Here is a 27,257-nt window from a genome sequence, read left to right as displayed (position 1 = left end):
ACATCTACTTTTGGATTTTCACTTTTTGGAATTATCCACATCATGACTCCCTCCTAATTAATGCACAATGGCCCGACCCTAAGAAGCCAGGATGGTCCAGGAAAGAAAGACATAAACTTTAGCTCTACTTTATTAGACAGATACTACATTTTGTTTGTCTCCTGAGAAGTTCTCCCAGGGAAACAAAATGGAAATGGAAAGTGAACAGGTCCTGGGGTCTGCACTACAGAGGCCTCACCTCTGACCTGTATGGAATGAGAACCAAGAGGGATCAGGGAAAAGACTCCTTAGGGACAGCCATCCCAGTTCCTCTCAAACCACAGCACCAGTATGGTCAGAGGGGCCAGGTAACAGTGTTGTAGGTCATAACAGTGGGAGTTTAGACATGTACACATTTGATATACACATTTGAATAACAAAGAGAAGTGTGTGTGGGTGAGGAAGGATTTCCTTTGAAAGCTCACAAGAAATAAACTTGTATTTTTCCACAAATCGTTCCCAAAAAGTATTTACTGGAGCAGCTTACTCTCTGTGCACCTGAGCTCTGACTTGTGCTCATACCCCAACACATTCCCACCCGTCTGGATGTTCCCCTATCTTCACTTCACTTTCCACAGTCCAGCGCTCTTTCCCTTCTTCCAAAATGGAGATGATATTCAGCTCAAGAAGAGATTTCCGTTTATAATGAAAAACAGAACATGATCTGCTTTGCTCTTCCAGAGCACATTCCCAGCTCTTTGTTCAGCAAACAAGGACGAACATTCAGTATATGTGGGTGTAGAAACATATTTCAAAACTTAGTCAACTACCTACCTAAATGCTTAATGGGTATTTTAGGTATGCAGAGATCTGGTTCTCTTGCAAGAACTACTAAACCAAAAGCACAAGGGTAAGACCACAGAATCAGATATTTTAAAAAATTCGCCATAAGGTTTCCTTTTTTTCCCCAACTTCATTGTCTCTGAGCCATATCTTTAAAGATGTCCGTGAAATTTGACTTTACTAAGAATTTTCAGGGTTTAAATTTTTTTTAATGTTTTTTATTTTTTAGAGAGACAGAGAGAGAGAGAGAGAGAAGGCATGGGCAGGGGAGGGGCAGAAAGACAGAGAGGGAGACACAGAATCTGAAACAGGCTCTAGGCTCTGAGCTGGCAGCACAGAACTTGATGCAGGGCTCAAACCTGGGAACAGTGAGATCATGACCTGAGCTGAAGTCAGACACTTAACTGAGTGAGCCATCCAGGTGCTCCAAGAATTTAAGGGTTTTAAATCCTATTCCCGACTCCCAGATTTTTATTTAAATTCTAGTTAGTTAACATGTGTAATACTGGTTTCAGGAGCAGAATTTCGTGATTCATCACTTACGTATAACACCCAATGTTCCTTATCACCAGTTCCCTCCCTTAAGGTTTTCTGACTGCTAATGTTCTGCAACTACCTAAATAAGCAGGAATGCAGAACTTCTGAAGAAAAGGGAAGTTAGAGTCCATTTGCTACATTATGAACCTTTCCATTCTCAATAAAAACAGCTGCAATCATTCTCTTAAGAATAGGGATTTGAAACTCCTATGATCACGTCAGGGGCTCTCGATAGAAAATGCAAAGACAGGGGCGCCTGGGTGGCGCAGTCGGTTAAGCGTCCGACTTCAGCCAGGTCACGATCTCGCAGTCCGTGAGTTCGAGCCCCGCGTCAGGCTCTGGGCTGATGGCTCGGAGCCTGGAGCCTGTTTCCGATTCTGTGTCTCCCTCTCTCTCTGCCCCTCCCCCGTTCATGCTCTGTCTCTCTCTGTCCCAAAAATAAATAAACGTTGAAAAAAAAAATTAAAAAAAAAAAAAGAAAATGCAAAAAGACATAAAAAGTTAATTACCAACTTCTGGAGAGAAGTTATCCTCACCCAGGGAGACCAGGTTCCTGTAGTTCTCCAGCATCACGTCCCTGTACAAGGCCCTCTGAGCGGGGTCCAGACACTCCCACTCCTCCTGAGAGAATTCTATGGCCACATCCCTGAATGTTAACCATCCCTGAAATAAAAACACATTTCACCAAGTAGACAGACACAAAATTAGAGAAGCAGAGATGTGTAAAGACCGACTTGGCTGGAGTGAGTGCCCTTTGATCCGTGCAAGATAATTCTGAAGAGCTACAATTAACATAAAATTAGCCATTTTAAAGTACTATTTTGCCATTTTAAAGTACCACTTTGTGGCATTTAGTGAATTCACAGTGTTGCACAAACATCACCTGTCTAGATCAAAAACATTTTTATCATCCCCAAACGAAATCCTTTACCCATTAACAGGTGCTTCCTATTCCCCAGTCCCTGGCAACCACTAATGCTTTGTCTCTATGGATTTACCGATTTTGGGTCTTTTCATGTAAGTGGAATGATATCAAAAATGTGACTGTTTGCATCTGCCTTCTTTCATGTAGAATGTTTAGGGTTCATCCATAATATAGTATGTATCAGTGGAACATTTCCTTTCCTCTGCCTGTGGAGTATTCCATAGGACTGACCATATTCACTCAACTACTGATGGGCATTTGGTTGTTACCACATTTGGCTGATGTTAATAAGTTGATATGAACTTTCAAGTGCAGTAAGTTTGGATATCTGTTTTCAATTCTTTGGGATATACACCTAGGAGTGGAATTACTGGGTCACATGGTTTAATACTTTGAGAATTGGCCACACTCTTTCCACAGCAGCTGCAATAGTTTAACAGCAATGTGCTGTGATTCTAATTTCTCCACATCTTTGCCAACATTTATTTTTTGTTGTTGTTGTTGTTGTTGTTTTACAACAGGCATCCTAGTGGGTGTGAAATGAAACTCATTTGGTTTTGACTTTGCATCTTACTAATGACTACTTTCATTGAACACCTCTTCTTGTGCTTGTTTCATTTGTATATCTTCTATGGAGAAACGTCTATTAAAATACTTTGACTATTTTACAAATTGGGCTCTTTGTATTTTGGTTGTTGAGTTGTAGAAGTTCTTCATATATTTCTAGGTTCTGCACCCTTACTAGATTTGTGATTTGCAATTATTTCCTCCCTTTTGGTAGACTGTTTCACTTATGTGATAATGTCCTTCAGCGCACAGACATGATTGTGATGATGACCTATTTATCTACTTAGTCATTTTCTCTTTTGCTTTTGGTATCATATATAAAAATCCACTGCCAACCCTAAGGTCATGAAGATTTACCTCTATGTTTTCATTTCGGGGCTTGAACTCACGGACCGTGAGATCATGACCTGAGCTGAACTCGGACACTTAACCGACTGAGCCACCAGGCGCCCAGAGCTCCAGAATTTCTATTCCATCCCTTTATTTTAATTTATATCTCTTTACTGATATTTTCTATTTGTTGAAACGTTGTTCTCCTACCTCTTAGTTCTCTTCCACATTTCCCTTTAACTGAGGATGTTCAAGACAGTTGATTTAAAATCTTTACTGAGTGGAATGCCTGTGACTCCTCAGAAAGACCATCATTAACCTGGTAATCATGCTTAAGATGTACAATCTTAAAATATCCTTAGATATGTGCAGTTTAGTTGGCCTGCTCAGAAACGGTTACCATGGCATTCTTCAAAACAGTAAGAGATTGTAAAGGACCCATGTATCTTCATTTAGAGAATGTTCCAATGAGGGTCTAAAAAAGCGGTTACCTCTATGTTCACTAACAAGAAAATAATTTGAAGACATGTGGTATGTAAATATTTCAATTTGTAGAATAAAATATCAGGATAAAACATTTACTGAAAAATATTTTCTAAATCACATTACAATATATAAATCCACTTTTACAAGATTTGCAATAAAGAGAACATCCGTTGCCAATGAAGAAAATCAGTGATGGTGGAAGATATGACAGGGAAGGGGATATTTTACTACTGAGTTTCTAAACTGCATCACTGTATGGAATTGAAACCAAAAAAACATATACACTAGAGGGGTTTATACCAACAACAAAAAAAAACACTTAAAAATAATTTGCAAAATGTAATTGAGCAACATCCTCTCTGATGACAGAAAGTTCTGCTATGTCTGGCTAAATTATAAACATTTTTATCTAAAAGATCTGTGGCATAAGGGTTCCTAAAAGAACACCATGGTCTTTATGAGATGGATGTGCTATAAATAATTTAAAAAACATTTACTGTTAAACAAATTTGTTGAGTCTACAGTTTAAATCTATGTTAACAAAACAAAACACCCTCTCTATTCCTTATTCCTAGTTTGAACTTCCCATTCTAGTCCAAAGTACTTATATTTTGGAGTCAGAAGCACACTGACTCCCTTGTTTAACATCAAAAGGCATTTGTAGAAACAAAGGAAATTTCCCCCATCAGTCTTATTTTCCAGGGTTTCTCAGGTACTTGTGCACATTAATACATCACTTATGTATATAATCTCTTTAATTTTGGTTTATATGACTTGAAAGGGCATCTAGAAGGAGTCTCTGAAGAATCCTTACTACCCAAACTCATGGACACCACAGAGCCCACTCCCCATCTCCAGTCCTTGCCTGCATAGAAAGTCCTTTACAGCATGACCACCTAAAAGGGGCATCTTCCCAAGTTCCACGTCAGTGGGTCACAGTGAGATGGAATCCGAATGGAGATGAGAGAAGGCCCTGGGTGTGAGTAACATTGTAGGCCAGATACCTCTGAGACAGAGAATATTAACAAGTCCAAAATGTAACATTTTAGGAAAAAGAACAATCAACAAAATTATGACTTTTACCTGGAAAAGAGTCATTCCTCCTTTTTTCCCTCTTCTGGTCTTCTCTCTCAGGTAAGTTTATACTGTGTGACAAAAAATATGCTGTTTAATGTTTAGAATCAACATAACCCCTTCCTCCACCACAATATACATTTGGTGAGAGTTGTAACGTAGGAGAAAGACAGTCCTTTGCTGCCCATTGCAACAGGAGGCATGCAGGGATAATAAAGTCCTATATAAATTCCAACAAGTGTATTTTTCACCCATTTCTTCAGGAAGCCCTCCCCTGCTCAAATACACTCCACTGCAACTACACTGTCCTCTGTCTGTCTGGCACTTGACCAAAAGAATTGCCTCACTCAAGTTCTGGGCTCCTCCCAGCATACAATGACTGGTTGACACAGGGCATAAAAGCCTGTCCATTCCATTAATTTGGAACAACACTTAAGGGCCACCCCAGCTCCAGAATGCCCTGGTAACTACACTCTGAGTTTAGATCTTTGTCCTGATGGTGATGGGAAGCTGTAAGAGGGTTTAATGTCAAGAGATGACACAATCAAATTTTTAAGCTTTAGCTAGGATACACAGAGAGGGTGGGGCTGACAGAAGCAAGCCTCTGTCTCTGAGACTATGCTCCTGCCTCTTTCTTAGTGGTTTTCATTATTTTTGGAACTGGGTCACATTGAAACTCTAATGATAACTGCACACACTCTCCCAAAAAACTGCCAAACACACACCCAATTTTGAAAATCATTCCAAGCATCTTATTAGCTCAGGTTCAGAATTCTTGGTCTATTGTCTCATGTTAAAGGTGAGTAAAATGGGGGTCAGAGGGGGAAATTATTTATGAAGTTACCCTTAACAAGTCTGAGTTGGGTGAGCAGAACTGGGTAAAAGTAAATTCTGAAATGGTGGCCTTGACATGTTTAAGTGGAAAGGGCTTGGCCTAATTCCAGATCATAACCTTTCACATTCCTGAAACAAGAGAAGCTTCTCTTTCATGGGTGTAATCAAACCCAAGCATTTAATTCCTCTTTTCCAGAAAAACTATATGAAATTACAAATAGTTACAAGTCCTGGAAAACATGAAAAAGGGTCACCTGTGGGGATGAGGTCTGAACAATCTCCGTATTATGAACAGATGGGCGCTGCTGGAACAAAGTTGCACATTAATCCAGACCACCTTTCAACATGTGTACAGAAAAGACAAAGGGGGGATGCCTGCGTGGCTCAGTCAGTTAAGCGACCAACTTTGGCTCGGGTCACTATCTCGTGGATCATGACTTCGAGACTCGCGTTGGGCTCGGTGCTGACAGCTTAGAGCCTGGAACCTGCCTTGGATTCTGTCCTCCCTCTCTCTCTGCACCTCCCCCACCCACACTCTGTATGTGTGTGTCCCTCTCTCTCTCTCTCTCTCTCGCAAAAATAAACATTTAAAAAATGTTTTTTTAAAGAAAAAGAAAAAGAAAAGACAAAGGGGACTTGAGGGGAACATCTACCTAGTTGGAGACTGCAGCTCAGAACTAGGAAATTTAAAAGATGACTTAAGGGAAGAAGAGAACTACTGAATATTAAATTAACTGGCTGAACTAGCTTTGAGTGTTAAAAGATTATCAACATCTTTAACGGATGTGTGATTAAATACTATAAAGTTATTTGCCAGACATCCAAAAATACTTCCAATATATGATAGAGTAGAAAGCATGTAAAACTCATAATCTGAACGATAAAATTAAGAGGTAAAATAATCTGGAAATTAAAAAGCTATCCAATGGATTATGATTAAAGAGGATACATCAAATTTAGAAAAGAATGCCATGAGCCATAAAAAAAAGGGGGAGAGAAACAGTACTGTTAATAATGGCCACTGTAAAAAGCACCATGTGATTACAGAAAGTCTTCCCCCACTGACTGACTGAGCTAGGCCTCTGCCCTCTAGATGAGTAGGGGTTGCAAATGGCATTATCTTCTGATGCAATACTTAGAAAGTGCAGATGCCTCAAACACCAGGTGTCACAACTCGCAATCTCTCCTGCATAACTGGAACAATTCACCACATTTTAGATTAATGAGGTCATAGGGCCACAAATCAGTACGTCACAACGTAACATCCCATACCCAGTCAATTCAGTATTCACCTGGGTTTGGGTCCTGTGCTTTGTCTGAGACCACCATGTGTTTTGTTCTCTGTGTAAGTCTCTCTGTGTCCTTGTTTCTCGTCAGTCTTTTTGTCCATTTCCGTTTCCCTCCCTCGCTATTCCTCCTTCAACCATGTGACCCCACTCTGCTGCAGCCTCTGTTTCAATCCCCGCCGTTCTTCCCACACTTTCCGACTCCGCAGATTTCTGCGTCTTTCCCCGCCATCTCTGCCCCCACTCTGACCTCCCTGCGGCGGGGCGAAGGGCCCCTTAGTGACGACTGTGCTCGACGCGGTTGGGGGTGGGGGGTGGGGGCCGGGGGGAGACTCCGGAGTCAGAGAAAGGTTCTGAGCAGGAAAACGACCGGCAAGGCGACTGGGGTGTGTAAGGGCCAAAAGCAGAAAGGCTGGGCCCCAACGGGCCTCAGAGAGATTTTAACCGGAAACGAACGCAGACGCCCGTGACCCGCACCGACTGACTGGGATCGGAACGTCTTATGGCCACGCCGCGAGAGGCGAAAGGGACGAACTCCCAGCGCGAACGACGAGTGGGTTCAAGGATTCTACCTTGCCAGGCGACCCCCGAAACCTGGCTGTGAGGAGGGGCCTGAGGAGCGCGAGCCCTGGAACCAACCAACAAAACGGGAGACTCACTCACCCGAGCGCGCCCCTTCTCTGCTCGATCCGCTTCCGGGTTTGCGGGAAAGCGCTCTTGCGCGTGCGCGGCGGGGCGGGGCCGAGGCGGGTCCAGGGCGTGGCATGTGGGGCGGGTTCGAGGAGCGCTGGATCCCGCCCCGCAGGCCATCCTCCTCCGGGTTTCTGCCCGTGCGTCCTTCCTGCCCGGCTGGTTCGCGTCCTGCTTTTGGATTCCTTACAATCCCCCTGGTGTCGTTTGGAGCCAGGCTGGGTACAACCTTAGGAGAAGGGTGGGCCGCTTCTGTTGGGAGCGACTGTGTTTGACAAGTTGAGCCCGGTGCGCAGGGAAACATTTGTAACGAGTGGTGGAGACGCACGCCAGTGAGGGAGGCGGAACAGCGCGGGGACCTAGGATCGGGGATCCTCGTGGGGCGAATGAGACCCACCTGACAACTCGTTGTTTAATGTACCAAAATCCGGGGTGGTCAGTGTGGGTGATGGACGCTAGAATGAGACACGCAAAACTCTTCTGTGAGGGTGAGCCTCAGTGGCTCAGTAGGTTAAGCCTCTACTTAGCTCAGGTCATGATCCCCGGGTTGTGGGGTGAAGCCCACCATTGGACTCTGTGCTGACATCTCAGGGTCTGGAGCCTACCTCGGATCTGTATCTCCCTCTCTCTCTGCCCCTACCCTGCTCGCACTCTGTCTCACTCTCTCTCAAAAATAAAATAAACATTAAAAAAAAAAAAAAAAACCACAACTGTTCTGTGGGGAATGTGCAGCTTGGTATTAACTGAGCTTTTCACTGAATTGTCACTTCTGCTCTCCATTCGCTGAACTGCGTTCCCTGGCGTTCCCCTCCAGGCCCTGGGCTGTGGGGAACAAACATTTCTGCCTCTATGGGTATGCATTAATTTCTCTCTTTAAATTTGATATTCGAATCCACGCCTCTTGAGATGAATTATAAATCCAAACGCCCTTGAGATCTACCATATGACACCTATATTTTGCTTAAGCCATTAATTACTAAATATCACTGCAATTCCAATTTTAAGGATCCTTGTTCTCAGTTATTTTGGACTATTTTTCACTTGAAAATTAAAATTTTAAAAAACGTTTATTTATACTGAGAGAGAGAGCAAGGAAGAGAACGCAAGCAAGGGAGAGGCAGACAGAGGATCCCAACCAGGCTCTGAGCAGAGCCCCTGCCCCTACTGGGGCTGGATCTCACAAACTCTGAGATCCTGACATGAGCCACAACCCAGAGTCCGAGGTTTAACCAACTGAGCCACACAGGTGCCCCCAAAATTCAATATTTTAACTGATCTTTTTGTTTTCTGTTTCTGAATGCTTGGTACCAAAGGCAGATAACGTAGCTTCTAAAAGGTGTACTCTTTCATTGATATTTAACTTTTCCTAGTAGTGACGAAATACTGGTTTTGAAATAATTCCAGAGACATGTGATAAGGATATTTATTCTATATGTGAATAATACAAGCAAATTGTAAAACTAGGTTTTCACATTTTCAGTAGTATCATATCCACTCTTAATAATGTCTAATAGGAAATATGCAAGTTAATAGCTCCTCTTCTGTTTCCTGTGGAAATTCTGAAGGAGGTGATGGCTGCATTTGCTTTTCACATCTTCTCTATTATGTGACTGCCCCCTCCAGTGCTTAAATCTCTGCAAGGAGTGAATGAACACATGACTACACATTCTTTAACAGTTTACAATAGTTTATAGGTATCTTGTCATTTTAGACCGTTGTGTATTCCTTCTGCAGCGTGCAGAGATGACCCTGGACACAATAAGGTCAGGGCTCCAGAGAACAAAAGGGCTGATTGTTAAAAAACCATGGGGTGATTAGGACAGAGGGGTTCAGCACCCACCAACAGGGATTTTCAGAAAGAGCCAAATGAAATGAAAAGGTGGAAGAGAGAGCTTAAAATGATACAAAGGTGCTTATCAAGACAAGCATGCCTTGGGTAACCCTCACTTCCAGGGAAATTCTGGAGATGTTGTTCCTGTGAATGTGCTGGACCACTGTTTATATCTTAAGAGCTTGAAAACTATGGAGATGCTGGCCCAGATGATGAATCCTAAATGGCCGACAGGAAGGAAGTTAAAAGTAAGGCAAATGGTGATTGTGTGATCTTGTTATTCAGCAACCCCAGTCAAACTTCTTTGTGATGTTTCCACTGTTCATTCTCAGTCACAAGAAGAGAGAAAGTGGTATTTACCCCCACAGTTAGGATCCAGCCGCTGATTGTTAGAGAGGCGCGTAGAGCTTTTATTTTAAGTTCTAACATCTTGGAGTTTCTGGGACCATCGTGATGTTCTGGAAGACACTCAAGAAGCAGGTGGAACCAATAGATACACCACTGGCAACTCTGAACATACAAAACAATATGCATCAAAACTCATTGAGGACGTTTTTCAACCCAAATCTGTTGCTGAGGGACTTCTTTAAAGATGATGAACCAGGAGCGCCTGGGTGGCTCAGTTGGTTGGGCGTCCGACTTCACCTCAGGTCATGATCTCCCACTCTGTGAATTCGAGCCCCTCCTTCACTTCAGGTCATGATCTCCCACTCCGTGAGTTCGAGCCCTGCATCAGGCTCTGCTGACAGCTCAGAGCCTGGAGCCTTCTTTGGATTCTGTGTCTCCCTCTCTCTCTGCCCCTCCTCTGCTCATGCTCTGTCCCTCTCTGTCTAAAAAAAAATAAAAACATTTAAAAAAAATTTTTTTAAAGACAATTAACCAGAGGTTGGGCACAGTCAGGTGCTTGAGAAGCAGGTCTTAGGAAGGAATTTGACCATTTTTAATTATTTTTTACCATATAGACTTCTCTTTTGACCTTTACCCCGCTGTAGGATGTGAAGAATAAGACCATTTATTATCATTTTGATTGGAATTCTCATTTCCCAAATACCAAGCATTAATGATGTTATCCCTACTACAGTTTTTGCTGGTTATTAAGTTTTCTTATGCACTTTGGCATACTTGTGAATTTTTAACGTCACTGATGTAATAGTCTGTTCATAAATAAACATATCATAAAAATAACGATACTCATTTTGGTGTTCTTTTCTTTACAGTTTTTGTGGCTATTCTTATTTGTTCTTTATTCTGTAAGATCTTTGCAGTAACAATGCTAGTTCAAAAAACTAACTGAGGGTATCTATGTCAGGATCGAATTAAACTCATAAATTAGATGAAGAACTCATCTTTTTATAATATTGAGTTTTTCTACCCAAGAACATGATGTAAATTTACATTCATTTATTTCTACTTTCATATATTACAGGAATGTTTTATTGGTTCCCCCATATAGGTTTTACACATTTTTGTTAGATTCATTCCTAGTTAATTTCATATTTTAAAGCTATTTATTTATTTAGAGTGCAAAGGCAGGGGAGAGGGGCAGACAGAGAAAGAGAGAGAATTCCAAGCAAGCTCTATGCTCAGCAAGGCGGGATCCCACAACCCTGGGATCACTACCTGAGCTGAAATCAAGAGTCAGGCGCTCAACTGACTGAGCCGCCCACGTGTCCCTATTTCATTTTATGTTACATTTTTTCATTAAACGTTTATTTATTTATTTTTGAGAGAGTGCACACAAGTGGGGGAGGGGCAGAGAGAGAGAGGGAGACACAGAATCCAAAGCAGGCTCCGGGCTCTGAGCTGTCAGCAGAGCCCCCCTCGGGGCTTGAACCCAGGAATCTTGAGACCACGACCTGAGCTGAAGTCGGATGCTCAACCAACTGAGCTACCCACGCGACCCCATTTTACACTACACTTTTGTAATTGCAGGCCCTGCTACTACAACTTGTAAATGATTATTTGTCATACATAGGCCATTGTATAAAAATATCCTATGTACAGGGGCGCCTGGGTGGCTCAGGCGGTGGAGCTTGCAACTCTTGATCACAGAATCGTGAGATTAAGCCCCATGTTGGGTGTAGAGATTACTTAAAAATAAAATCTTCAAAAAAATAGCCTATGTACAAAAAGCCTATTGTTTTTGCATATCAGTATTATATCCTATTATCTTACTGAATTATTTCTCATAGTGAATTTTCTATTGTGTTTCTAGAGGTATGCTTGTATCATCTGCAAACATAGTTCTACATCTTTGTTTCTAATTCCTCTGCCATTTTAAATTGCCCTGGCTAAAATTATGGAAAGAGCCTAAATGTCCATCAACTGATGAATGGATACAGAAGATGTGGTTTATATATACAATGGAATACTACTTGGCAATGAGAAAGAACGAAACCCTGCCATTTGCAGCAACGTGGATGGAACTGGAAGGTATTATGTTGAGTGAAATAAGTCAGTCAGAGAAAGACAGATATCGTATGTTTTCACTCATGTGTGGATTTTGAGAGACTTAACAGAAGACCATGGGGGAAGAGAAGGGGAAAAATAATAGTTACAAACAGAGGGGGAGGGAAGCAAACCATAAAAGACTCTTAAATACAGAGAACAAACTGAGGGGATGGGGGGAGGGGGAAATGGGTGATGGGCATTGAGAAGGGCATTTGCTGGGATGAGCACTGGGTGTTATATGTAAGCAATGAACCAGGGGAATCTACCCCAAAACCCAAGAGCACACTTTACACACTGTATGTTAGCCAAATTTGACAATAAACTATATTTAAAAATAATAATAATAATAAATAATAAAAATATAAATACACACATACATCAATTGCCCTAGCTAAACCTCTAATATAATGATAAATGAATACAATGGGTGATCATGTACTTTTTTTACTGTGGTTTTCTGGCCTTAGTGGACTATCTCTAGGGCTTCCCTAAGAGCAAGCACAGGACTTCGTTTTGCCAAGTTGGAAAGATCCTAAAGAAATTCCTAATTTTAAGTATTTTGATTCCACATTCTTCCATGTTGAATTCTTCCAAATAATATTTTTGTAACTATGAGTAAGTTTCTTGATTTATCTTCACAAAGATGATGAACTTATATTAATGAATTTCCTAATAGTGAATCATTCTTGAATAACAGACATAAATTTCACTTGGTCATCATATTTTTAGATTATTTTCAGGGGTTTTGCCTATATTTATTTTACCTGGTACCATATCTAAGCAGACGTGAGATCTTTCTGTGGCAGTCTTTTTGGTACCAACTTTAGGATGTTTTAGTATCAGAATTTTATTTGACATAAAAAGATAATTTGGAAATTTTATTTCTTCTCTGATGCTCTTGAATTGAGTAAGTAGCATTAGCTTATCTGCTATTTAAAAAAATGGAAGAATCTGGGTGCTTTTATTTGTGAGGGACTCTGATAAATGTCTTCCTTTTCTCTATGAATATTAGTCTGTTTGGACTCTTTATCTTACTGAAATCAATTTTGATAAAATGTATCGTCCTAGAGGGGCGCCTGAGTGGCTGAGTCCATTTAGCGACCCACTTCAGCTCAGGTCATGATCTCATGATTTGTGGGCTCGAGCCCCATGTCAGGCTCTGTGCTGACAACTCAGAGCCTGGAGCCTACTTTGGATTCGGTGTCTCCCTCTCTCTCTCTCTGCCTGCTCCCTGCTCACACTCTGTTTCTCTCTCAAAAATGAATAAGCATTAAAAAAATTTTTTTAAACGTATAGTCCTAAAAAATGTCCATTTTTATATAGGCTTTCTAGTTAATTTGTTTTGAGTTGGGGAAGTGGGACAAATATTTTTAAATCTCACATATTGACATCATGTTCTTTATTTGCATTTATTGAAGATTTAAAATGTACTGCAGATATTGAAGAATTTTTAAATAGAAAAATCCTTCTCGAGTCATTTGTAGGATTCTTTCTCTCTGCCCATAAGTTTTAAATGGTGGTGGTACTTAGGTGTGAGGAGTAACAAAGAATTAGACTGGGGTAAAAGAAATTCTCAGGGAAGCACAAAATCCAATGAGGCACGTGTGCTTCTCGGCTGGTCTTTCATGGCTCAGACGTCAGCATTTCCTCCTTCCATGGGACACCCTGTCTGCTTGCAGGAATAATGGAAAAGGAAGAGTCACTCTCAAACACTCCAACGATCCCTTTGGATATGCTCACTAGAAACTTCTAATAGACCCTGGTAATTAAAGAGTTTTTCAGAACCGTTCTCAGTTCCCCAAGTGTTAAATTATCATTGTCACTACAGCTGACATGATGACGGCAATTCTTTGGGGAGGTGAGGTCTCAGAATCACTAACCTGTATCTCAGGGTTTGGCTTCCTCCCTCCCACACATACTTTGCCTGCCACTTTACACCCAGCCTCCAGTCCTGGCAGCAGGAAGGAGTCTGTGAGAATCTTCTAGTTTAGTGTGAGAGCACAGTCTCTAAGGTTGGGAGATGCAGCAGGAATCTGGGTAGGTGAGCATGTCTGGGAAAAGAATCTTCCGGCACAGGCTGAGCTTGTGAGAGAGACTGCTCAATCAGTGCATGACTGCTGCTAACATAATTTAACAAAATCTTCATTGACAGGGTTCTTCATGTTTGATCCAAGTGCGCTCAGAGTCTGAATTTTAAGATACTTCAAGATTATAATTTCAGGGGGCGCCTGGGTGGCTCAGTCAAGCTTCCAACTCTCGATCCCAGCTCAGGTCTAGATCTCAGGGTCATGAGTTCAAGCCCCGCACTGGGCATGAACAGTCTACTTAAAGAAAAAAAAAAAAAAAGATTATACTTTAGGAACTTATCTGCTATTCAATCCCATGAGCAAGAGTCACAGAGATATTTTCAGGAGCAATATTGTGAGCCCTGTGAAGGCATGTGCATGTGATAATGAATATGATGGAACTAATTGAAATACCTGATTCTCAGCAGAAACAGTGTGACTGAATGGGAAGTGCTGAAAATTATTCTTCTATAACTTGAGTTTTGTGTGCTTAATGGAGACAGTGTGTCTCTCCTGAAAATCTCTGTGGACTATTGATCTGCAAGACAATTCTCTTTCCTGAAATTAGGAAAGATACTTTAACAAAAAGCTAATGTCACCACAGAGGGATTTAAAGAGCAAAAAATTAAGGACTTTGTTTTTATATTTTAATATTTAAATAATAAATTTATTTAAAAATATCTCATCAAGAAAACAAGACAATTTTAAGCTATATTTCTTCTGGTTTAAAATCATTTCCACAGTATTTCCAATTCACTAACTCACCTCTCTTGCTTTTCAAGATCCCAAGAGTTGAAGGCTTCAAATTCCATTTTGCATGTTTGCATTGTATTTTAATAGCTTTTCCAAATCAAATATTGGCTCCAGATTCAGTTTGTTCTAAAATAGCAAACATGCAGTGATAGATCTTTAAATAGGATTAATTTATTTTCTGCCCTAATATGCTTTATCACTATGTGATGTTTCATGTCCCATATGTTAGCACACAGTGCAGTTCTGCCCCATAATTTCTGTTACAGATGCCATTGTCCTTTTGGTCCAGGCAAAAAATGAAATGAGTTCAGCTGCCATCCTAACAGTTGTCTACATTAAATAAATCAGATTGGCTCAATAAAATTACTCAGTGCATGAATAATTTATTAATACCTTTGAATCTTCACTCCATAGTTATATTGGTTATAAAGAATACTTAAACGAAAGTGGGAAATGATCAAACCAGGTTTAGTAAGTAAAATAAATTTAAAATATGAGGAGGTATATGTGTGTGTGTGTGTGTGTGTGTGTGTGTGTGTGCGTGTGTGTATCCATAACGAGGTTCCTGGCATAGTATAGTACCGTAGCAAACATTCATGTCACTGCAACTAGGCAACCAAGGTTCAAATCGTGATTCCTCTGCTATTTACATGAGTCACTTAACCTCCCATGGCTAAATTCTCCTCGTCTATAGAATGAGAGTAATGTTAGTTCCTAACTCATAGGGTTGTGAATATTATATAAGTTGCAATAGGGAAAGCAGTAATAACAGTGACCCACACATTGTAAGTGCTATAAAAAGACACACATGTAACTTTGGACATCTCTTAACAAAAGACAATAGAGTTTAGATGTTCATTCTCAGGGAAAGGGAGAGGTAGGTGAAGATTTTATTTTCCATGAAAGTGTAGCCCAAAACTCATTATTTTCATGCAGAATCCTCTATGTGTGAGTTCTGGAAAATGACAGAATGGCCTCAGTGGATTTGAATATAGTAGTGATCTCCCTATTCCACATAGTCATTGGAATCCTGGGCAGTTTCTCACTCTTCTATCATTAGATGTCCCTTTGCTTCAGGGGATGCAAGCCGAGATCCACAAAGATGGTTCTCAGGCACCTGAGTGTAGCCAACTCCTTGCCCATTCTCTCTAGAGGAATCCCAGAGACGATGGCAGCGCTGGGGCTGAAACATTTCACCATTTATTATGGATGCTACGTTCTTTTATATGTTCATGGAGTGGCCAGAGGTATGTCCCTTTGCTCCACCTGCCCTTGACTGTCTTCCAGGCCATCACCATCAGCCCTGGGAACTCCAGGTGGGCAGAGCTTAAAGTGAAAGCTCCAAAGTACATTGGCCCCTCCAGTATCCTGTGCGGGGTGTTCCACATGCTGGCAAATAAGTTTTTTCCCATTTATATGACTGTAAATGGAACAACAAAACTATTACCAAAAAAGTGTTTGGGATATTGTTGTGCTTCACAGTGTAGAGACAAGATCACAGGCTCATTATAGGCAGCAATGACATCTTTCCTTGACATTTTGTGTTTGGGACACATGACGTTGGTCAGCAGCTCCATGGTTTTTCTCTTTCACAGTCACAAGCAGAGGGTCCAATGCATCCATAGGAACAATCTCTCCCCCAGACCTCCCCTGAGACCAGAGCCACCCAAAGCATCCTTGTTTTGGTGACCACCATTGTATCGTTTAATGCCATTTCTTCCATTATTTATGTTTACTTGCCTCTCTTTGATAATTCTAGTTGGTGGCTGGTGAATGTCGCTGTACTAATCATTGCATGTTTTCCAAGTATTAGCTCTTTTGTTCTCATGAACCATGACCCCAGCATATTCAGGCTGTATTGTGTCTCCTGTGGAAGAAATACATAATTCCCTCATCTCATCAGGGATATATGAATTGTCTTCCACCTGTTCAGTCAGGGATGCACTGAAACCTCAAAGAATGTGAAGAACAATAATGAACCAGTTTCATTGCAGGGAGAGGGGTAAACGAGACACACGGACACCAGCCTAATAGGAAATAGTAAAGATCATGATACATGAAATAATCTGTAATTAATATGTGTGTAGTTATATAGTTTCTATTTTTATTAATGGTAACAGTGGAGAAGTTAAGATTCTACAAAACAGTCCTGACATAATGTGAACATACTGGATATATCTTTGAATGTGTAACTTTCAAATTGAGATAATAAAATTTCCCAAGATGTACCAAGATTCACAAGATTGGAATTGTGAATCCTGATTTGTGATACAAATGGCCTGGTGTGAAGGCGGAGGGAAAACCAGGTTTACTTACTGCTGGCTTTGGAGGCTATGTCGTGAATATGGTGCTTTATATCCTAAGGGAAACTGGGGACATTTGAAATATGGTAATGCTTATGGAGCAAGATGAGTGCGTGAAAATGTTTTCTGCTCAACATTTGAAGAGTAAACTGTGGGGGACAAAGAGGAACATAGGAAGAGGTGTCAGGTGAATTTTAGAAAGGGTGCAGGTGAGAGGCAGTCAGTAAACATTGGGTATGTGGGAAAAGACTGAATGTACTTTTGAGATGTTTAGAAGGCAGACTGTTCTGTATTAAATCTTGATGGTAGTTGGCATGGTTGGGGAGAAAGAGATTTCAAGATGGACTTTTGCTTTTCAAACTTGAGGATACAAGAGGTTATGGAGGGCCCTTCATCAAGCTTGGTGCAGGAGATGAGTAGCAATTTGAAGCTGGAGTACACGATGTAGTTTGTTTCAAAAGGAGTAGTATCGCTTTTGAAATCACCACCAAGGCAATATGGACACCATTGAAAGAAAAGGTACAGTTTGCTTCTGACTTCGTGGGCTCTTATTAGGGTATGTGCTCAAGGGAAAGGCTAGTATCAGTTCAAGGTCCCTACAGACCCCTGGCCACACAGAATGGATCCTGAGGCACCAGGATTAGCTAAACTCTCAATACTCACTCTATGTATCTGCAGGTTTCTTTTTTGGGAGGGAATTTCAAGATTACAACCTTATTCTGCAATTCAAAGCATTCCTATCATTTCTTTCACATGGGTGACTTGTGGTAAGGTGTACCTTTAGAGGAATTGATCTATTTCACCTAAATTTTCAAGTATATCTGTGTAGAATTTTGTATTAATCCCTTACTACCCTTTTGATGTCTCCAGGTTCTGGAGTAATATTCCCTTTTTAATTTGTTAAGAGGAATTTGTGTTTTCTCTTATATTATTTGGTAGTTTTGCTAGTGAATCATGAACATTATTTTTTTCAGTGAACCATCTCTTTGTTTTATTGTCTCTACTGTTTCCCTGTGTTCAGTTTTACTTATTTTTGCTCTTGCCTTCATTATTTCCTTCTTTCTGCTTCGGTTGTGTTTTTTTTTTCCTTCTGATTTCTTGCTGCAACTTAGATTGTTCCTGGATATTTTCCCTCTTTTCTAGTATAAGCATTGAGCATCAATGTCCCTCTTAGTACTGCTTCAGTTGAATCTCACAGATAATGACATGTTGTATTTTCATTTTCACGCAGCCGTATATTTCCCTCAAGTCTTCCTCTTCTTCCTGTGGATTATTTGGAAGGTATGTTGTTTAATTTCCAAGTGTTTGGAGATTTTCCTGTTAACTTTATGTTTTTGTAGTTGGATTCCATTGTGGGCAGTGAACACCCTCTAGGATTCTGTTCTTTTGAATTTGTTGAAGGGTGCCTTAGGACCCAGCAGAACAACTGTCTTGACATATGTTCTTGAGGGGAAAAAAAGTGTGTAATCTCCTGTGTTTGGGTGGTGTTATAAAAATGTTGATGAGATCATGTGACTTGATGGTGTTGTAGTGTTCACCAGTGTCCTGCTGACTTTCTGTCATTATTCTGTCAATTATTGAGAGAAGTCTCGAGCTGTAATTGTCAATTTGTCTGTTTCTCCTTTCAGTTCTATCATTTGATGGTTAACATATTTTGCAGCTATTCTTTGGTGGCTATATACTCAGCATTGCAAAGTCACCTTGTTTGACCCGTCAATCATGTAATTTCCCCCTCTATCCTCAGTAATTTTATTTTCTCTGAAATTTGTTCTATCTGGTATTAATATAGACATTCCTGCTTTCTATTGATTGAGGTTTACATGGTATAAGTTATACAATTCCGTAGACTTTGGGGCTCAGATAACTCTTTCATGTATGAAGCTGTATTGTGCATTGTGGGATATTTAGCAGCCTCGCTGGCCTGTACCCACTAGATACCAGTAGAACCACCGCAGTGATGACATTAAAAATGTCCCCAGAACTTTGAAAATGCTCCCGAGCTGGGGGATGGTTATCCCCCCTGTATATCAATTCTACCAATATAGAGATCAGGAAAGCAAAAGATACTACCATGCCACTTTGTTCTCAGCTGCATTTAAGACAGTATTCCAAGAAAGACCTGATGTCAGAAGTGAATGACCTGATTTGCAAGTAGGATTTAAGGACGTAACTGTGCCTCATCTCTAGCGGGTAAAACTGACCATTAATAAATCCTTTGAGGTCAAGGGCAAGTTAAAATTCAAAATCATGGCAAAGTCTACATGAAAGACATGGCCCTAACTAATGCCCTATGAAGTTACCTGCCGTTGACTACAGTAGGTCCTGTAGGATTGCTTCTCTTGGACAGCATGGCTTAGTGAACGGAAAGCACAGGTGTGGCTCTGTTAGAGGGGCCCAAGAGGCTCAATGACCCGGAAATAAATACGAAGAGCATGGCATGTCTAGCTAAATATGGTGGGTATAGCTAATAGATGTAGCTGTTTGGTATCACATAAAGTGCTATTTAAAAATACTGTGCTGTCCACGATGCGCCAAGTTTGCACGAGAAGGAAACTGTGATCATGCAGTAATGTTTGGTGATGTACATTATGATGGCAAGGAGGTCACTGGGGAAAACGGCTGGTTGTGCAAGGAAGACAGGGTTTCTGACACTTTAGCAAATGTAACTACATGAAGTCAAGAACGGTGAAACACAAAGGACTGGAAAGCTATTCTCAGGGGAAAAGTAGGACCCTAAGAAAAGATCCTTCCTCAGTCCTGACCCTCCCTGTTTGCTGTGGACCAGAGACTGCTGGGTCCCTCCTTTCCTTTTCTTTTCCGAATGGGAGGGTTTATTGAGTTTTTTTCTGTTCCACCATAATGTGTTAGGAGTGAGGACTCCACGTCAGGCTCTCAACCAAGAGGAATCTCACGAGACTGTTGCAAGACCCTCCCATGTGACTGTAGTCATGTTTGGGTAGAAATTTTTTCTTTCGGGACAAACCTAGGTGTATTTTGTGTGAAATACAAAGAAGGGATAAATGATTCCTGATAGAAGTTGTACTATCGTACGTTGTAATATTTCCAATTAATTATCACCCTCTTGTGAGATTATATGTCTCTGCTCTTTGATATCAAGCTTGGCCACATGACTTAGGCAACCCTTCTTCTTTTTGAGGGGACTACACGTCCTTCCCAATTTATAGCCACCTTGACTAATGCGGTGTGAGTAGAATAGCATATTTTAAGTGTAAACAGTTGTTTGCTCCTTCTCTTCTCTCTGGCGCAAGAATAGTTATAACCACATAGACTGAAGTTCTGTCCTGAATCCCAGACTCAAATGACAGAACCAAGCAAGAGGTGACTAATGATAGAAGTGATATGAGGAAGAAATAAATGTTTGTTCTGATGAACCCAAGAGAATTCAGGGATATTTGCTACGATAGAAAACCCTTCTAGAAAGCTGACTGGTACTTTGTGACCTTTTCTTTTCTCCTTACCCATCTTAACTACCCAAAGTCATTGTCTCCAGTAATTGTACCACCTTTGAAATCATGTTTTCACTTACTCCCTCCCTATATTACTACCCTCATATCTGCCATTTTATATTCTCTACTTCCATTAAAATATCCATTTATTTTTAATTTTATTGTTTTAATTTTGTTACTTTATTTCATGAGAGAGCTCATGCACGCGTGGGGTAGGGGCAGAGACAGAGAGAGGGAGAGAGAAATTTAAGGGAGCTCCGTGCTCTGTTCAACCGACTCTGCCACCCAGGTGCCCCCATTTATTTTAATGCATCTAGAAATATATTGCCCTTTACAATCTAACTACCCTCAGTGGACTATGTGTTCTCAGTTACAACATTTTCAACTGGTTTATCATAATCAAATATTTATAAATAACCTCAAGAACCTTGCCTTCTTCACTGTCCTGCTTCACCTAAGCCTCAGAACTGCATAAGATCACTTAGGAGAAGTTCACACTCCTTGGTCAAACACCCAAAGGAAACAAACAAACAAAAAGGAAGAGTCTTTGGCTTAGGTGTTCTGTGGCTAGCCCTTTTCCAAGGACGTGGTCTTTAGTTTCTCTCGCTGTGGTGGCAAATTATGAATGTTCTGCTTTCATTTTCATTCACTTCAGGCTACATTCTCATTTCTTTCTCTACGTCTTCTTTGTCCCAGGGTTAGTCACAAGGAGGTCATTGTTTTCCAAGTATTTGTGGATTTTCCAGAGGCTTTTCTATTAGTGATTTCTATCATAATTCCATGGTGGTCATACACATATTTTGTGTGATGTGAATCCTTTTAAAATTTAGCGAGACTAGTTTGATGGGCCAGAATATGGTTTCTGTTGGTAAAGTACTGTGTGCACTTTAAAAGATTGTGTTTAATTCCCTGGTTAGGTGGAGCATTCTTATAAATGAAAAAAATCAGTATTTCTCCTGTGTAGGGAAAAAAATCTGTTTTTTCCCCTACTGTGTGCTTCTATTCTGTCTCCCTCACTACTCACACAGAAGACTTCACTTCTGACACTTCTGATCACAAATACGTGGAGGGTTTCCCCCACCAACAAGCAGTCTCCGACACCAGCTGGTTTCCTACCATTCACCTCAACTGTGACTCCCTCTCCCTGGATGCCCCTCCACACACTCCAGCCGCCCCGCAAGTCCAGGCTGACTCACGTGCTTCTGCATACTGGTCTAGATCAGAGGTGCCAACAGCCCCCTCATTGTCTTTGACTAGCCTGCTAGAGGCCCTCACAGAACTCGGCGAAACACATTTACCAGTTTATTACAGGCTATGATACAGGATACGGATGGACAGTCAGATGAAGAGACACACGGGATGAGGTCTGGGAAGGTCCTCAGTGCAGAAGCTTCTGTCTCCATGGAGTTGGGGTGTGTCACCTCCTGGAGGGGCGGTGTTCACCACCCTGAAATCTCTCTGAATCTCCAGCCATTGGGCTTTTGAGGAGACTTCCTCATATATGCATGACCAGTCATTAACTCCATTTCCAGCCCCTGTCCTCTCTCTGGAGGATGAGGGGATAAGGCTCAAAATCACCATCCTTCCGGTGAGCAGCCCCACCCAAAGAGCCCACACAGGAGAGGCCTCATTATCACAAAAGATGCTGCTGTTACCCTCGTCACTTAGGAAATACAAGGACATTAGGAGTGCTGTGCAGGAGCCAGGGGCAGAGAACAATACATAATTTTTCTTTTATCTCACAGCTCTGTAAATGTCAATTGGGGCAGTTTCCTTGATAGTCATGTTACAGTCGCTGAGGTACTGATTTTGTCTACTTGTTCTATCATGGAGAGAAGGGACATGGAGATCTCTGTCATTGTTGATAGGTCTGTCATTGCGTTCCTGTCCGTTTTCTCAGGGGTTTTGAAGTTCTGTTGCCACGTGTATGGTTTAGGATTCTCATGTCATTCTGGGGAATGTATCCCTTTATGACTATGAAATAGATTTCATTATCCCTGGTCATACAATTTGCTCTTTAATTAACTTTAATCTGATATAGCTACTCTATTGTTAATACCATTTATGTTTATCTTTTTTCCATGATTTACTTTGTGTCCTTAATTTTTGAAGTGAATTTCTTGTAAGAAATATTTTGCTGCCTGTCTTTTAAAAATTCAATTCATGGGGTCAACTGGTTGGCTCACATGGTTAGGTGCAAGACTCTTGATTTCAGCTCAGGTGATGATCTCATGGCTCTTGAGATTCAGCCCCATGTTGGGCCTACACTGACAGCATACAGCCTGCTTCAGATTCCCTCTCTCCCTCTCTCTCTGTCTTAAAATAAATAAAACTAAAAAAAATCAGTGGCAATGTTTGCTTTACAACCGGGCCTTAAGTCTGTTTTACAGATATTAATATATAAATTATCTTGCTATTGCTTTTGTAACATCTCCTTTGTTCTTTTTCTGTCTTCTTTGAAATATATGAATATTATTTTTGAATTTTTGTTAATGTTTCTTTTTGAGAGAGAGAGGGAGAGAGAGAGAGAAATACTGTGCTTGAGTGAGGGAAGGGCAGAGAGATGGGAACAGAATCTGAAGCAAGCTCCAGGCTCTGAGCTGTCAGCACAGAGCTAGATGCAGGGCCTAAAACTCATTAGCCGTGAGATCATCACCTGAATGAAGTCAGACCCTTAATGGGCTGAGCCACCCAGGTGCCCATGAAATAACTGAATTTTTATAGATAATTTTGCTTTAAATACTTTTTGTTTGTTTCTTTGTTTACTGGTGTTAGCGATAACTATTTTTTATGTGTTTGCTTTAGGAGTTATCCTATACAGCTGACCACATTATACCTTCATATGAGTTTATACTTCTTCATATGGAGCACCCGACCTTTCCTTTCCACAAGGACTTCCATTTCTCCACTCCTGCCCTGTGCTACCATTAGTATAGATTACTTTTACATATACTATACACATATATACTAGACTGTTAGTTTTTCTTTTTTCTTTTTTAACATTTATTTATTTTTGAGAGATAGAGAGTGAGCAGAGGAAGGGCAGAGAGAGAGGGAGACAGAATCTGAAGCAGGCTCCAGGCTCCGAGCTGTCAGCACAGAGCCCGATGCGGGGCTCAAACTCACGAGCTTTGAAATCATGACCTGCATCTAAGTCGGACGCTCAACCAACTGAGCCACCCAGGTGCCCCTAGACTGTTAGTTTCTTAAACCATCCACTATAAAGAGGCTTAAAAATAGGAAAGACAGTTTTTATTTACCCATATAGCTACTACTTCTAGTGCTCTTTTTTTAAATTTTTAAAAAATGTTTTTATTTATTTTTGAAGGAGAGAGAGAGAGAGACAGAGCATGAGTGGGGGAAGAGCAGAGAGGGAGACAAAGAATTGGAAGCAGGCTCCAGGCTCTAAGCTGTCAGCACAAAGCCAAATGCGGGGCTTGAACTCACAAACTGTGAGATCATGACCTGAGCCGAAGTTGGATGCTTAACCGACTGAGCCACCCAGGCACCCCACTACTCTAGTGCTCATAATTCCTTTGTGTAGATCAGGAGTCTGCCACCTACAGAACATGAGCCAAGTACAGCCTACCGTCTGTTTTTACGTGAAGTGTAACTGGAATGCAGCCACACTCATATTTAGGTACTTTTGACCCAATAAGGACATACTGGAAGAGTGGTAACAGAAACAGTATGGCCTACAAAGAATATTTACTGTATGTTCCTTACATAAAAGTTTGCCAACTTGGCACACAGAGTCACATTCTCATCACATCTGAATTAGTATAAAATTTGGGATATGAAACATAATGAAACGGCAATGGTGACACAAGATTGGTCTCAATTGGAAAACTAAGAATAATTGGGAGTAGGTCTTGTACTCATGAAGAGAACATGGAATATGCAATTGTTACTTTTCAATTTGCAAGTACAGTATCTTATTACAGGTTAAAAACTTTTTGATGATATTGACATTGAAGATATAACTGAGGCGTAAAAGACCCACCAGGCACTACTTGGTACACATTTGTAAGTGGAAGAAGCAATAAACCCTTGGCTGGGTATAAGGGTAGACAACAGGAAAAGTATGTATCTTAACAAGTCCTGGGATCAACTCCCTAGACAGTTTTCACAAATGGTATTTACCATCTTTCCATTAATTCATTACCCCACCTCACTGCTGTGTTCTCTCAATAGTGGTAAGGCTGCCATAAAGAAATAGGTCTGTGCATTCTCCAAACAGGTCATGGTTTTGGATCTATCACATATGCTCTTAAGCCCTCTGGGGAGTTCTATTGTTAAAATTTTAAAAATTCTAAGTACAAGGAGTCCCAAAATTTAAATGTCTCCAGTAGAAACTTAATATCACATTTCACCAAGCCACACACCAATTGTGGATATTCCGGATCCACTGTAAATATGTTCCCATTCGGGCAATTTTCTGCTGCTTTCCTCCACCCACTTGCCCTTCCTCATAGGTATTTGCATGATACACTTTCAGTGGTTCTGGTCAAACAACCATGTGGGTATTGCCTGAAACCATTGTTATCTGGGCAGGGCAAGCTAATAATGACGCCCAAGAGGCCATTCCCTTGGCAATAGTTGTAAGTTCACAGTGCAATGAGTACCATCTCCCCAGCCCCACACAGGATGCATCATAACAATGTAGTCACCATTTCCTGCTTTCTCTACCCATCTTCAGAACTTGAGAACCCTACCCTGCTCTCCCGAGAAAGCATCATTATGTAACAAACATTCTCCTTACAATTCAGACAATGGAGTCATCATTCTTGACATCTGCCATCTGTTCCAGTGGAGTAAGCACAAGTGCAAACGAGCAAAAAATGTTTTAGAAGGTAAATGAGATTTCTAGTTATCAAAAGATTCCCATTGAGTATGTTCATTCTTGAGAGTAAACTCATGAAGATTTCTCTTTTCAAATTATTCCCTGAGCACTCCAGCACAAAGTATACATTGTTACCTTTATCCTTACCTCTGAAATATTCTTTTAGTTCCTAATAGTTTTCATATACCCACGACTTTTCTATTCTCTTAATGTAACGTGCAACACATGTGTCTTATTTCAGTACAAAAGACATGCTGAAATATAATCATATGGTGTATATTTCTGAATGGGAAGGCAGGTTGCCAAGGGTGAGAGTTGAAATTGCATTGCTATGTTATTTTCATTATAGCCACAAAAATAATCTGGGATATACTATGGAGTGTGTAACTCTCAAATTGAACTTATGAATATATATTTCTACAACTGCAGGTTTGAATCTAACATGGAAAAAAAATGTTATGGGTGACACTCAACCTAGAGAGGACAAGGATGTATTATTAGTGTTCATTATGAAATGGTCCAATGAGGTGGGATGCACATGGGCTAATAAAACATCATTCATTTAGGGTTACACAAAAGCCTATATTTTACGTACTTAGATATTATCTGAGAAATTGGGTACAATAAATCAAAATGTATCAAAATCCAAGTTTCAATCCTCACAAGCGTACTAGTTTTGCATTTTGTTTGTTTTTTCAGACAGCACAAGTAGGTGAGAGGGGCAGAGAGAATCTTACACAGGCTCCACACTCAGCAGAGAGCCCAACGACACAACCCTGAACTGATATCAAGTCAGACACTCAACATACTGAGCCACCCAAGAACCCCTACCTTGGTTCTGATTAAAACGTCCTCTATAACCTTGAGTTTTCAAAAATAAGAGTAATTTTATACATTACCTTTCAAAAGAGGGAGAGACTATCATTCCCCCTCCATTTTCTCTACCACATATGCCACCCCTAGTAACCCATCACTCACATGAAAATCACATTCTCTCAGTGTCCCCACCTACAGTGTTTCATGATCATCTGATAGAGGAATTGTTTCCTGTACTAATCAACAAAGACTCTCAATCATACTAACCAATCTAGAGGAGAGGCTGTGACCACAGAAAACATGGCAATATAGATAATACTTTTACATCTATTCCCTGTCACTACTCATGATCTCAAATTTATACTACACTGTATCTTAAAATTAGCATCCTAGCCTTTCCAGGATATACAGGTATGACTAAGCCCCACGCTCCTTTCATGTAACCAATCCTTTCTCTGTGAAAACCATGGCTGATAAATAAAACACGTGTAAAGTAGAACATCAGTGGATTGCAAACTTGAAGTTGTAAGTCATCAATAACAATGTAGCCTCACAAATCCTCAAATAATCAACTCTTAAATATAAAACAAACAGAGGGTTGCTGGAGAGGTTGTGGGAGGGAGGATGGGCTAAATGGGTAAGGGGCATTAAGGAATCTATTCCTGAAATCATTGTTGCACCACATGCTAACTTGGATGTAAATTAAAAAACAAATAATAAAAAAAAACATTAATAAAAAAAAAAAAAAGGAAACCTCAAATAATTGAGTAAAAAAAGTTATAGGGGTGCCTGGCTGGCTCATCCAGAATAGCATGTGACTCATGATCTCAGGGTTGTGAATGAGCCCCACAGTTAGATGTAGAGAGAAAAATAAAATTTTTAAAGAAGATTTAAACAGAAGATGATTAGTAGGTCTTTCCACAGATACACTTGTTCCATTGACACACTTCATCTCATGAGTTTTAAATAATTTTAATTTTCTGTGTAATTTAACACCGATGATTGGTTAATTCACAACACAGACCTAGTTCCCCCTAGTATGAATTTTTATATTGACAGAATTGTCTAAAGAAATGATGACCTTCACCTGGGTGGTTCAGGCAGTTAAGCGTCCAACTTCAGCTCAGGTCATGATCTCACAATTGGTGGGTTCGAGCCCCATATCAGACTCTGTGC

The 27,257-nt window shown here is 40.6% G+C and overlaps 2 protein-coding genes and 1 pseudogene across 4 annotated transcripts in view; 2 read left to right on the top strand and 1 right to left on the bottom strand.

Annotated features, from left to right (window-relative positions):
- Positions 1–7,588, bottom strand: part of LOC106974915 (zinc finger protein 677-like) — a 153,086-nt gene extending 145,498 nt beyond the window's left edge. For all 3 annotated transcript variants that reach the window (XM_053210967.1, XM_015072206.3, XM_015072205.3), the window contains exons 1-3: positions 7,525–7,588; positions 4,751–4,812; positions 1,869–2,022 (exon numbers count right to left, since the gene is read on the bottom strand). In XM_053210967.1, the coding sequence (XP_053066942.1) occupies positions 1,869–2,022; positions 4,751–4,765 (169 nt within the window). In that variant the 5' untranslated portion in view covers positions 4,766–4,812; positions 7,525–7,588. The remainder of the gene's footprint in view (positions 1–1,868; positions 2,023–4,750; positions 4,813–7,524) is intronic.
- LOC106972991 (zinc finger protein 677-like) overlaps positions 1–27,257 on the top strand; it is a 433,591-nt gene that overhangs the window by 90,212 nt on the left and 316,122 nt on the right. The gene's annotated exons all lie outside the window — the stretch shown is intronic.
- Positions 15,623–16,538, top strand: LOC128313293 (vomeronasal type-1 receptor 2-like; annotated as a pseudogene).

The sequence above is a fragment of the Acinonyx jubatus genome, chromosome E2 (genome assembly GCF_027475565.1).
Source record: "Acinonyx jubatus isolate Ajub_Pintada_27869175 chromosome E2, VMU_Ajub_asm_v1.0, whole genome shotgun sequence".
Taxonomy (NCBI): domain Eukaryota; kingdom Metazoa; phylum Chordata; class Mammalia; order Carnivora; family Felidae; genus Acinonyx; species Acinonyx jubatus.
Note: the sequence above shows the minus strand (reverse complement) of the source record. Positions and strands in the feature narration are given on the sequence as shown.